Consider the following 14,151-nt stretch of genomic DNA (forward strand, 5'->3'; position numbering starts at 1 on the left):
ATGAAATGTAGAAACTTGGAATCGAACCCTGGTATGTTCCTTGGCATTGAAGGGCTTTACCACTAGACCACTGATATTTTTTGGTCATATACTTACATTGATTTAATTTATACTATTTTTTCGCTCTAAAAATCGATGGAGTCCGTCTCCGTCGGTTTTTTTTTTTTTTTAAAAAAAAAAAACAATGGACTCCATCAGTTTATTTTAGAAAATAATATAAAAAATAATTATATTTTTTTTTGCGGATTTTTGCAAAAAATAACCGACGCAGTCCGTCGATTTTCTTTAAAAAAAAAAGATTTTAAAAAATCATTGAAAAAACCGACGGAATCCGTCGGTCTTTCCGTCAGTTTTTCCATCGATTTTTTTTCCGTCGGTTTTTACCAATTTTTTAGTAGTGTTTGAGAAGATTGGTTGCAGAATTTTGTGTCTGAGTTTGTCTTTTCGAATTTTAGAGACTCGAGAGCGACACCAATGCGTAATGCTCTTTTTTTTTTTTTTTAACAAGAGGAACTTGATAAAAAAGAAGTAGGAGAGAGAAATATAGGTCCGAGGAATGATTTAACGATTAATCTCACGAAGGTTTATGAGTTTGTACGCTGTTTGTATAAAAAAATAGACGGAGATCAAATTTGATAAGTTTTTGGATAGTTAAAGGACTAAACTGGTAAGTGTATAGTTAAGGGACCATTTTAGGCCTACTCCCATGGATAAGGGACTATTTATGGCCTTTTCTCGATGATTAGATAAGATTTTGCATGTGTCTTTTCTCTTGTGGAATCACAGTCAGCTTTTTACTATGGTCATCTAAAGTACAGATAGATATAAAGGTACAGGTTTTTCTTGAATCCTGATAGAAAGCATTTCCATCTTTAATGAAACAGATATGGTACTGCATGAATTCGTATTAGTTGGAATCCCAAAATGTATACCAAACATCAAACAAGGAAAAACGGATACAAGTTGATGAGGGCGCTCATGCTTATTGGGTATAATATCCGCCCTCTCCCCTCAAATAATAATAATAATAATAATAATAATAATGAATAACTACTTAAAATTATCATTTAAGTGACATGAAACTAATTACTCTTCAGAAGCACAAGTGTATTAGTCTACTACAACAACAACAACATATCCTGCAAAATCCCATAAAGTATGGTCTTGGAAGGATAGAGTGTACGCAGATCTTATCTCTATCTTTGTAATTAAATGTATAATCTTGAAAATACGATAGGTTATTTGCTACAATGCGTAAGTATTCTAGCGACATAATATTTTTTAATGTGTATAACTTAAGCATATGTCTGAATACATTGAATCTTTAACAGCTGAATAAGTATATTCCAATCACAAGTTTTGAGGTCTCTTTCACTTGTTGCGAAAGGAAACATCTACAATCACACATTAATTTGAGGCTCACACACTTAATATTATTCATTTTATAACACCAGCTTTTAACCGCTATTTGTGCCATGTGCATAAGAAGACAAAGTCTAATTAGATTCTAAGCAAATATAAAACGGAATTACATGCGCAAATGGATAAGAAGCCATATTATAAACCATATAATAAACATTTATGATTTTATATTATAGTTTCATAGTTACTATATATTAGTAAGACATCTCTTTCAGAGTGTGATTATGGCCATGTGTCATCACTCTTTCAAAGTGGACGGCTAGTAGGGATTCCAAAAGGCATATTAAATAAATATTCCTAGGTGATACTGGACAAGATACTATGGTGGATTCCTTGATTAATTAATCTCAATTATTGATGAGTAATCAAGAAGCCTTTTGGTATTATAGTACTCATTTTCAAAAGTAATTTAAAGGGTATAAAAACTATGAAATGACGGAGTCAAGGGTTCTTATAATATTTGAAAGCAGGGACAAATTCAGATTTGAAGTTTATGAGTTTTTACAACGATCTCAAATTGGTATAAAATAACAATTGAATTCACAATCAAATAATTATAAATATTAAGTAGTGGAGAAGAATTTATTAACCCAAATAATCAACCATCCAACCGCTTAAACTAAAAATATCTAGAAGGATGTATAATCCATATATAATATGTGAGTAACCCTATGTTATCAGTGTGTAATCTATGTATACCGATTAGGAAAAGTAAAAGGCAAATCTGATTGGCTATTTGTGTAAAGATCCTATCTCTTATTATATACAAGCTCGCTATAGGTAAAAACTATTGAGTTACCATGAACTTGTACGTAGATTATACTCTAAACCTGCTAATATCCGGAAGGTCCTCGCATATTTGCTTATGAGATGCCTATATACGGTAGACCAAGGGCTGTCCTAGGTGGGTATGAACCCACTTCGTTGAAAAATAACATTGTATATACATGTATATTTAATCTGTTTTTAAAAAATATATATGTATATATAGTGTTATTTATATATTTCTTATATATTGAACCCACTTGGTAAAAATCCTAGGTCCGCCACTGCGGTAGACATGTTAGAAATTAAATTTGAAATTTCAAATAGTTCTACTCCACTTGACTACAAACGATAGGACTCAATATTATGATGCATGATATATAAATATAATATTGTCAATTTCTACCAAAAAAGAAGTATGGAGTGTGAAAGTTGAGTCACCCCACATTATTGGCATTTGATGGCACATTTGGCACTCTATAAGTACTAATTAAAAATGCAAATGATTAAATTTATTTATGAAGATGTTAGTGAAATACTATGGGCTAGATTAGAAACCTGTGGTCTTAGTATTGATAATTGAAAATAATAATGGCCTTAAATGAAACCAAATTTCTGCTTATTTTATATCCATTTGTGCGACAAAATCGCCAGATAAACATAAATGTAATGGGCGACAGAACCATCATAATAAGAAAATTAAGTTATTTATGTGGAGTGTATAAATAGATTTTATATTGTTCGTTGCAGTTTAATATTTTATAGCAAGTTATCTATTCTGTTTTTCAAATAATCAAATTAGTTTTGCTACATGCAGTTTCCTTGTTATAGATCCATTTAATACAACGGTATAAAGTTTGTACATTCAAAAATGCATTATTATTGTATTTTACAAGTATAAAATACTTATATACACCGATGATATAATTAAAAAATTCTTACACTAATAAATCATCCAACTTTTGTTTGTTCACATTGAAATGTATGACCACTTCATCAAAATGAATAAAAATTGCCTTGAGGATGAGCATTAAGTTATTAGAAAGACCATGAAGATAATTCATAATTTTGGATTGTGTGGTTGACATTTTATGCCTTGTAACTCTTCTTTGCTCATATATATGTGGCAAATAGCAATGCCTCTGGTAGGCGGTAACCTACTTATTCTCGTCAATAATTTTTTAGTTAGACTTTCCACATTTTACACATTATTAATCTGTTGGTTCTTGAGGAGTAGAAGACACCAAATCACCAACTTTAGTTTAGTTTACTTGTTTGAAATTAGACTTACAAGTTCTAAAAAGACTAGTAACTTGGCTCAATATTCCGCTCACATATAATGCGGCCTTTTATTGGATATAGAGTTTAAGAAAGAGTGAAAGATATTTAATTTTTTTTTTTTTTTGTCAAACTAAAATTTTATTTAACCATGCAAGAGTTTATATACAACTAGCTCGTTTTTTACTCTAGTGCCCGTCCCTACGCCTTCCCTTTGCTAAACTATCGCAAGAAATTACAAAGTATAAAGGATAAATATATAAAAAAAATTAAAAAAACTTATAAAGGATAACTATGTGAAGTGTAAACTATCTAATAGTCTATTCCACTTACAAATTTTTTGTCCTCTTGTATGCAATGTCTCTAATAATTTGGACACTAGCTAGTTAAGCATTTGGCTTGAAATTTTCTTGCATTCCTCTCTGTCCATATCTAATAGACACTTGCAGCTAAAATGAATTCCAATATGCTTGCTCTAGGTCTGCTGTTATGAACATGTTTTGATAGCCAAGACACCTCTTCTGCCCAAGAACCTATATGTATTGATGAACCCATCCAAGTGAGGAGGGTAGCCTATATATATCTGGAATATCTGCAATCAAAGAACAGATGATCCAGTGCTTCCACTTTCAGTGAGTTGCATAGCACACAACTTTGAGAATACCCTATTTGGACAGTTTGTTTATTGTGGCAATAAAATTTGTGATCTTAAATATATATGTCATAACATTGTGCAATATTAGCCCACGTAATATGACCTTTCATTGTAGTATTTAATACGCTATAATATTTGTGTGACTAAAAAACTTGTTATTAAGTAGAAGTGGCCGATTCAAGATTTGAGCTTTATGCGTTTCGGATTCTAGGATTACGACCTCAAATGCTATTAATTAGGTTCTAAATCCAATTATTTTACATATTTAATAAATTTCTTAATATATATATATATATATATATATATATATATATATATATATATACACATGATTTCGACGAAACTTATTTTTTCTCACTCTTTTTTTCTCAGCTCAGTCTTACGATCACCCCAAATAAAAGACAATAACAATAATAATCACGTTTAAATACTAAACCAAAGGAAAGTGAAAAAAAGAGAGCAATAATTAAACTGACATGATCAGTTCGCAGGTGTGGGATTTTCATTTGGCTTTCTTGATGAGAAAGTTTGAACTGTTTGTTGCCCTCTCCAATAATTGAATCCATATTTTGTTGTTATCCAACTACGTACGCTTATCTTCCTCAAACTATTCTAATTTTTTTAAAGAGTACTATCTTTTCAATGTGTATTTTATGTATTCCATGAGCTTTCTCACTAATTTTTATGTATTTATTCTGTCGTTTAGAATAATTCACACACCTATGATCAAGAATAATAGTACTTAAAACAGCTTATTAATGAGATCTCCAAATTGCAAATATAATAAGGATTCTGTTGGAATTTTGTTTAAATAAAATTAATACTAATAATTACTTTAAGTAAAGAGGTGTCTTTTAAATAAAAGGGTATGTCCTTTCATTCTTTGGTTACTACCAATTATATTTCTTTCTTGGTTACTACCAATTATATTTCTTTCTAACGTAACTTTTACAGAGTAATTTTTTCTTTCTCTATGAAGAGTATCTTTCTTTTCTCTTCAAAGTAACTTTCTTCTCCTATTCCAAAAAGATCAAGTTCTAAGTTCGTGCTTTTTAATAGAATTTCTTTACTATTTGCTTAGTGCAGTAAATTATAGGCTTATCATATCCACTAAAACTATTTGCGCACAATCGTATAGCAATCTCATAGAGGAGAAGGAGCAAATATTGCTTTTACGAAAGCGTTTCACACGTGTTTCAAGCCTCAATCCTGTAGTCATTGTTCATATTGTCAAACCTTCATCTTTGTGTTCTTCTTCATATATTTTTTGTGTTCTTAGATAATATTTTTGTTGGGTTTAATTGATAGGTTGAATGGGAAATGGAGGGAAAGAAGTGGAGGGAAAATGAGTTGCGCTTTTATGAAATACGCATTTGTCCCTTAGGTGGTGGAAAGAAAAGTTTTCCTACAACTCCTTCGTGTTGCTAAAGGGTCGAAAAGGGTCTCCCTCGCCGCCGTCGCCGGCTTTGGTATTTGGTCATTGTTCATATTGTCAATCCTTCATCTTTGTGTTCTTCTTCATATATTTTTTGTGTTCTCAGATAATATTTTCCAACAATCTAAAAACGATATTTGTGATGAAGAATACGTGGTCAATCTTCTAGAAACGTATGATATATGGTTGAGATAAGAAAAGTGTGGATGCTGCGTTTGACAGATTGATAACAATTTTCCAACAATCTAAAAACGATATTTGTGATGAAGAATACGTTGTCAATCTTCTAGAAACGTATGATATATGGTTGAGATAAGAAAAGTGTGGATGCTGCGTTTGACGGGAGTCGTATTCCAATAGGCAAAGTATTATATGAGTGTTGAAATTTTCTCCTCATTGGTTTAGAAGAATTAGTGATAATCACTTGTGGTGATTTGTTTTGTTTCGAGGTATAAGGTTTGGTGGGGATGGGGCTCCTCTCCATTTCTCTTCTCTCCATTTTCCCCAAGTTCTATCTTGGATTAGAGACACATGGCATGGGTTAGAATTAATGACTAAAATTTAATTGACTAAAACAATGCCTAACCATGATTTACATAATTAATAACTTATCCATAAATATATTTAAAATATTTTCTCTCTTCCTATTTTAATATTCCATTTTTTTCAATTACAACAACTCTTTAATGGTGATATTTTACAGAATATAGACAACTCTTTCAAAAATATACAATTACCAATTGAATAATGGGGTCTATATTATGTGAATTACTAAGCATCATAATTGAAAAAAATGGAAATATCACCAATTGAATAATGGGGTCTATTTCTGCGTAGGGAAAAAAAATTAAGTGGGAAAATTGATTGGGTAAAGTTATTTATGTGGATTGTATAAATAGACTTTATATTGTTCATTGCAGTTTAATATTTTATAGCAAGTTATCTATTCTATTTTTCAAATTATCAAATTAGTTTTGCTACATGCAGTTTCCTTGTTATAGATCAATTTAATTCGATGGTATAAAATTTGTGCATTTAAAATTGTATTATTATTGTATTTAACTTATATATACCGATGATATAAAAAAAAATACACTAATAGATCATCCAACTTTTGTTTGCAAAGGTTGAAATGTGTACCACTACATCTAAAAGAATAAATTGTCTTGAGGAGTAAATGAGCTTTAAGTTATTGGAAAGACCATCAAGATAATTCATAATTTGGGTTGTGTGGTTGAGATTTTATGCCTTGCAAATTGTAACTCTTCTTCTTGCTCATATATATGACTGGCAAATAGCAATGCCTTGTATATTAAGCTCATGCAGAAGAAACGTATAAGATTTGAGGCTTTTGGTAGCCCACTTACTGTCGTCATGAACATTTCATTATTAGAACATATATTCATTCTTCAATTTACACATTATTAGGCCCCGTTTGTCCAAAGATACCAAAAAAAAAAAAAAAAATTTGGAATTTTGAAGCTGGAGTTGGAGTTGGAGTTGGAGTTGGCCATAGTTTTTGAAATTGTAGTTTTTGGTGAAATATAGTTGTAAAAAAGTGAAAAAAGTGAAATTTTTTGAAAAACAAGTTTTTTGAGTTTTTGATATTTCGGAATACAACTTCAAGTTGTATTCGGAATTCTCATGGCCAAACGCTGATTCCGGAAAAAAGTGAAAAAAAGTTTCGAAATAAAGTGAATAATTCTTATGGCCAAACGGGGGCTTAATCTGTTGATTCTAGAGGAGTTGAAGACACCAACTTTAGTTTAGTTTACTTGTTTGAAAATCAGACTTACAAGTTCTAAAAAGACTACTAACTTTTAGATATTGTTTGGCCTAGCTGTTAAAAACTGCTTATTTTGAGAAATACTTTTTTTAAAAGTGTCATTCAAAAAAGTACTTTTTATGAGAAGCAGTTTGTATTTGGTTAATTCATTTGAAAAGTGATTTTGATTGCTTTTAATAAGCAGATTGTGTTTGGTTAATCTTCTTAAAAAATTGCTTTTGAGTGTCAAATTACAAGAAGGACAAGTATCAATAAATGTTTACTATCAAGATTATTTTACAAAGAAAAATTATTTTAAATAGCTATTATGAAAGACTTTAATTAAGTTTTTACTTTTAACTAATTAAAATTTAAAAGTACATATTAAATTTTTTAATCAATATAATACATAAATAAATAAATATTAAATATTGATATAATATCATTACGATGATTAAATATACTAAAAAATACAACCAAAATAAATTCAAGATCATTCCACATATTAAAATTCAACACAAAAATAAGTAAGATCCTTCATACATCACGAAGATTCTTAATGATTTCATCTCTAATGGATTAATGAGGGATATAATTGGTACATATGTATTTATGGTAGGGATATTTTTATCTTGAAGAAAATTAATTTCTGCTTCTGCTTTTTTCAAGCCCAACAGCAAAAAAATTGCTTCCGCTTCTACTTAAAAGCAGTTTTACAAATTGTCCAAACACCTCAAGTATCCAAAAAAGTAATTTTTTTCTCAAAAAAACGCTTTTGGCCTCAAAATCGCTAGGCCCAACAGGCTCAGTTCAATATTCGCCCACGTAATGCGACCTTTCATGGGATAAGACTTTAGGAAAAACTGTTAATATTTATGATCATAAAATTTGATAGAACTCTAAGAAATTTTGACTTAAACCTTACATTCATGTTATAATTTTTTTAATATCTACAAAAAATTATTTAGAATCTAGTAAACAAAATAGATTGTGGTCCAAAACCCACAATTCTGGAAAAAGAAATATAATGATAAAAAAACAACGTGTGGGCTACTTTAACCTTCATTCTCCCCTTGCGAAATTAGCCTTGTTAGAGAGTAAGTAAACTGAAGGACAATAATGATGTAAAATAATGAGTCAGCTACCTAAATGGATTACACTGATTCTATTAAAACAAAAAACGAGTGATAACGTTAGTGATAAAATTTCGTACTTGGTATCTTAAGAAAAGTGCAATCTAATGTTATTGGATATATAGTTTAGTTGATTAGTAATTGGTACCAATTATATGAGAATATGTGTATCATTTTAATACGGAATAAATATCAAATGAAAGTATGTGTACAGGGGCGGAGCCACATGGCCGAGGGGTTCATCTGAACCCTCGTTGGAAGAAAAAAAAAACTGTTTATATATGATTAAAAAGGAGAAAAAGTAATAATTAAAGTGACACTTAGTTCGCAGGTGTGGGATTTTCATTTGCTTTTTCTTGATGGGAAAGTTTGAATTGTTTTTTGGCCACTCCAATAATTGACTCCAAATTTTGTTGTTATCCAACTACACTTGTCCTCCTCAAACTAACTATTCTAATTAATTTTCTTAAAGAGTATCTTTTAAATGTGTATTTTATGTATTCCGTAAGCTTTCTCTATAATATTTTATGTGTTCATTCGGTCGTTTAGAATAACCAACATACACAGCTACAATCAAGAATACTAGTACACAGAACAGCTATGTATATTAATGAGATCTCCAGATAATAAATATAACAAGGATTCAACAATGGTCGAATTGGGGAGGTATATAGTATGAACCCGTTTAGATTAGCTCATTGAAAACAAGAAACTTCATCGGGTGTCTTGCTTAAGAATCGATGTTTAATTTTTGGCCCTGTTGAAAAAAACGATACAAATATATATAGATATCCTTCAAAATTTGTTCACCTCCTTCTCCTCTCTCCTTTTCCTCCATCTTCTTCATAATATTTATGTGTTAAAAAAACAGAAGACTCACAACTTATTTGTGGTTGGTTGGACTAAAAAACTTGAAAGATACCGTTGTTGATCTTGATTATTGTATTAGACAAAGTGAGCTAGTCTACTGGTTTAAGAAGGTTTTGGTTAAATTTAACCATTCTGAATATGGTTGAGATTGGTATTAGAGTGTTGAATATCAATTTGGAGTACTTTAGAGTTGATTTTGACCAATTTGAATAAATTTTGATGCAAAAACATGTCGGTAATTTTTTTTGAAAACTTCTAATGATCCACCGGGAATTGCGAATTATTTGTTTCAAGTCACGAGACATTGTACTAAAATTTTAGTGATTCGCCAAGGGTTGTGGCAATCATATCGATCCATTAGATTAGTCTTGGTGAATTGGTGAAAGGTGATTCACCATATTTTTGTACTAAATCCTGATGATTCGCTATGAGTTGTGACTAGATAAGTTTTTTGGTGATCTGCTAGGAAGTGAACTCCTAGTTCTGGCACAGAGGATATTTTTGCACAACATTAATTTTTTTAAACGGAAAAAAGAAGAAGTTAAAAGCGAAGAGAAATTATCTTATTTGTGTAAATTTCTGGACTGAAAACAGTTGATAAGCATCAATCGTAGAAAAACACTTTTAGGTGTTGAAACTGATTAGTATTAGAAATTGAAACTGTCAGCTTATAAATTTACCCCAAAAGTTTTCTAGGAAAATTTTCATAAGCTATAATTGTTTAGTAATGTAACAACTACTAGATTTTTCTACCAACAAAAATCTTGCCTAAGTGCACAAGCATGTAAGTTGGGAATAAGTGCACAAGCATGTAAGTTGGGAATAGATTTTTCTACCAACAAATATAGCAGCAAATCCCATGTTGCATAGAAAATGGAAGTCCAAATTTCCTAATTTACGTTTTCTTTATTCTTAATCAAAGGATTAAGGAAGTCCACTTTCTTGCCGTTAACATACAAACTATACCTGAATTAAAGGATGACCTAATTGCTGACACTATCATCAAGTCAATAACAGAACTTCCTTCACATAAACCTTAAATTTCTTTAAATAATATTGTGTGATATAAAATGAATATATGTAGGACTTAACGTTGATGAAAATGGAACAATTTTTAAAGTGGTTCCAATGAGACATGCAGTACTCCTCGTGTCGTGTCACAGTCATGACTCAACTATAACCTTCCAGCTCATAGTCATATCCCACTTTGAATTTAAATGGAAATTAGGTAAAAGTTTAATTTTTCACTCGTGATATAGTTTGGTATGAAATTTAAGCAATTCTTTTTTTAGATATACGAATTTAAATATATCATAATACTTGTGTCACCATTAAACTTTAAAAAATTGTATAGGTTATAAAAACTTTACTTAAAACTTTAAAGTTCGATATTTCAAATATAAAAATGTCTTATTTTCTTTTTTTTCGGAATAAGCATGTAAGTTGGGAACAGATTTTTCTGCATAACTCATAAATTTTAAATTCTGCATTCGTTTCTAATTAAATTAGAGTAATAAAATTAAAGAACATTAAACAGTCAATGTATATAACGTAAATATTAGGTTGTATACACTACCAACAAATAAAATAAAGGAAAAGGGTCAAAAATCCTATATACTTTTGGAAAAAATTTAAAAATATATCCGAACTTATTTTGGGTCAAAAATACCCTACCAAATCTTAAAGTTTTCAAATATACCGCTTGACGGAAATTATCCGCCAAAATAATCGAAATCATTCTTTAAACCATTTCCGTCATTTAAACTAATAGGCCGATAATATCTTGTCAGATAAAAAACTTATTCCCCAATACGTAAGTATGAAGCTTGAGAGAATTGGGGAATAAGGGGATCTTATGGGTTATTATTTAGTTCGGGTTTAAATGATAAGAAGCGGGTTTAAATAATGATTTCGAGTTATTTTGGCGGATATTTCCAAATGGCTTGGCTATATTCAAAACTTTAAGCGACGAAAAGTATTTTTATTTTCACCCAAAATAAAGTTTGGAGATATTTTTAAGCCTTTTTCCAAAGAGAGGGGAAGATTTTCGGCCTCTTTCCCTAAAATAAAATGACTAACTGTCCAATTAAATCTCTCCCTCTCCTTTTTATTTTTAATTTTTATATTTCTTCCCCTCCAATTAAAACCTTAAAGTCTACGAATATTCCGCTTTATTCCCCACATACTCTCTTTATAAATACACCCTCTTCCCATTTCCCATTAACCAAAACCCCCCCCCCCCCCCCCCAAAAAAAAAAACCAAACAAACCCTTAGGAAAAAAAAAATACAAAAAGTATGTTCCAAACCTTAAAAAACGAATACCAAATTTGTGAAGAAATTGGTCGTGGTAGATTCGGTACCGTTTACCGTTGTATCTGCCCGTTAACCGGAGATTCCTTTGCCGTTAAATCCATCAACAAAAACATCCTTAAAGATTCCACTGACCGTGAATGTCTCATTAAAGAACCCAAAATCCTTCAACATCTTAACGGTAACCCAAACATCCTTAATCTCTACAAACTCTATGAAAATGACGATTTTCTCCATTTGGTAACTGATTACTGCCCAAATAGCGATTTATACGAACGGGTTTCAAATGGACCTTTACCCGAACCCGAAGCAGCTTTAATATTAACTCAATTAGTTACCGCGGTTAATTACTGTCATCATATGGGTGTGGCCCACAGAGATATAAAGCCAGATAATATATTATTTGATTCAATGGGTAAGTTGAAGCTGTGTGATTTCGGGTCGGGTGAGTTTATTGTGGGGCCCAGTATGAGTGGTGTTGTGGGGACACCGTATTACGTGGCACCTGAAGTGTTGATGGGGAAAGAGTATAATGAGAAAGTGGATGTGTGGAGTTGTGGTGTTATTTTGTATATTATGATATCTGGTGTTGTTCCTTTTTATGGTGAAAATGCAACTGAGACTTTTCAAGCTGTTATGAGGGCAAATTTGAGATTTCCCACTAGGCATTTTAGGTCTGTTTCGAGTGAAGTTAAAGATTTGTTGAGGAAGATGTTATGTAAGGATGTTTCTAGAAGATTTTCAGCTGAACAAGTACTGAGTAAGTTCTCCTTTTTACCCTTTTTTTTTTACTAAAAGTTATCTGATTTTTATGTGGTTTTGTTTTTCACCTGTTTTTGTTATCTGGGTAAGAACTGATTTTTTTTTTTTCTATGTATAAAAAAGATGAAGCTTTTCTCTGAATTCCTTGTTTTTCACTTTTGTTTTTAGTGGGTGTTTGGATATATGAAATTTGATTTTTTTTGAAAAATAGTCGTATTTGGAAATTGGACTTGTGTTTGGAAATGAACGCCACTTGGAAAAATGTTGAATTTTTGCGGGTGATTTGGAGTGAAAAATGTGAAAAAGGGGTATTTGGAGTTTTTCCAAAAATTGTGACAATTCTGTGTCCAAACATGATTCCCGAAAAAAGTGAAAATTATCCTTGGCCAAATGGGTCCTTAGTATGATGATGTTATGAAATAAGTTTTAATTGACGAGTGGGAATTCATATAGTCGACTCTAACTTGTTTTAGACTGAGACCTTGTTGTTGTACTGGAGCTAAAGTTCCACTTTTTATTCTTTTAAATTACAAGTATTTAATTTTTGGAACTATGGAAATATTTCTTGATTCTTCAACTTGGGTGTTTTTTTTTGTGCCCTTCAGTTTGCTTCGATTTTTGGTTAATTTGAGCTGATTTTGATTGTTATTTGGTAAATGCAGGACACCCATGGGTGATTAATGGAGGAGTCAAAAGATCAATGGCTGATCTAAACTGAAGAAGATTAAAGTGGTGTTTCTAACTAATCCTATAAATAACTAGCAGTACAAATCTTGATAAACTTTTGCTTGTATATACACCAGTCAAGATCAACAGCCCCAATGTTTGAAGGAAAGAGAGAATGAGGAAGATATAAAATTTGTGCTGCTGTGTTATGGGGAAGAATCTTAATTATGATAATGAATCTCCTATGTAGTATGATGAGACAAAATAAATTAAAGTTTTTCCGGCTATGTAAAAGGTCCATGCTTTCCCCACCTTTATATGTTTTTAGATTATAAAAGGTTGAGGGAGAGAGGGATGTATAATGTATTTGGTGCTTTATCCTAAGTTTTGTTGAGTTGAGGAGTTGCTATGTAATAAAGTTATCTGTTGTTATAATATGAGACTTTAAAGAAAATTTCTGCATATATTTGTGTTGGATATCACAATTAGAGAGCACCATCATGTCCTGCTTGTAGTGAGTTGTTATTTGAGCATCTGGATTATGTCTTTCTGCTTTATTGGTATGGTTCTTGAGTAGATTTAGCAAAGATGAAAAAACATGATTCATGGTATGGTTCTTGAGTAGATTTAGCAAAGTTGAAGACATGATTCATGAGACGACGCAACAACATTCTTAGTGAAATTTCACAAGTGGGGTAGGATGTATGTAATCCTTATTTTTAACTTTTGTGGGGGTAGAGGGGTTGTTTTCGATAGACCCTCGGCTCAGTAGGCTTCGTGGAAAGGTCGCACTTTAAAGGATATGATGTAGACAATCTACCCTAGTGCAAGCGGCCGCACTTTAAAGGATATGATGTAGATAATCTACTTTAGTGCAAGCATTAATGATTGTTTTCATGGTTCGAATTCCTGACCATATGTCGCATGGAGATTAGGTTGCCGTTGCTCCAAGACTTCCCTTGATTCATGAGAAACTGGTTAAAATATGTTCAATTTTTTTTATTTTATATGTTAGATATAGCAATAATAACGGAAAAAATAATTTATTTGGTAACTAAACAGATTATACAGGGGAAATATGACATTAAG

The 14,151-nt window shown here is 31.2% G+C and overlaps 1 protein-coding gene across 1 annotated transcript; it reads left to right on the forward strand.

Moving 5' to 3' along the window:
* Positions 1–11,544: 11,544 nt before the first annotated feature.
* LOC132060195 (phosphoenolpyruvate carboxylase kinase 2-like) lies at positions 11,545–13,526 on the forward strand. The gene is made up of 2 exons (XM_059453110.1): positions 11,545–12,394; positions 13,059–13,526. The coding sequence occupies exons 1-2, from the start codon at positions 11,620–11,622 to the stop codon at positions 13,112–13,114; spliced, it is 831 nt and encodes a 276-aa protein (XP_059309093.1). The 5' UTR covers positions 11,545–11,619; the 3' UTR covers positions 13,115–13,526.
* Positions 13,527–14,151: the final 625 nt, after the last annotated feature.

This window comes from Lycium ferocissimum, chromosome 6 (genome assembly GCF_029784015.1).
Source record: "Lycium ferocissimum isolate CSIRO_LF1 chromosome 6, AGI_CSIRO_Lferr_CH_V1, whole genome shotgun sequence".
Classification (NCBI taxonomy): Eukaryota; Viridiplantae; Streptophyta; class Magnoliopsida; order Solanales; family Solanaceae; genus Lycium; species Lycium ferocissimum.

Excerpts from the sequence above, each read along its gene's own strand:
- LOC132060195 (XM_059453110.1), top strand. The coding sequence starts at position 11,620 with ATGTTCCAAACCTTAAAAAACGAATACCAAATTTGTGAAGAAATTGGT. Across the intron at positions 12,395-13,058 it reads TTCAGCTGAACAAGTACTGA|GACACCCATGGGTGATTAAT; the intron begins GTAAGTTCTCCT and ends TGGTAAATGCAG.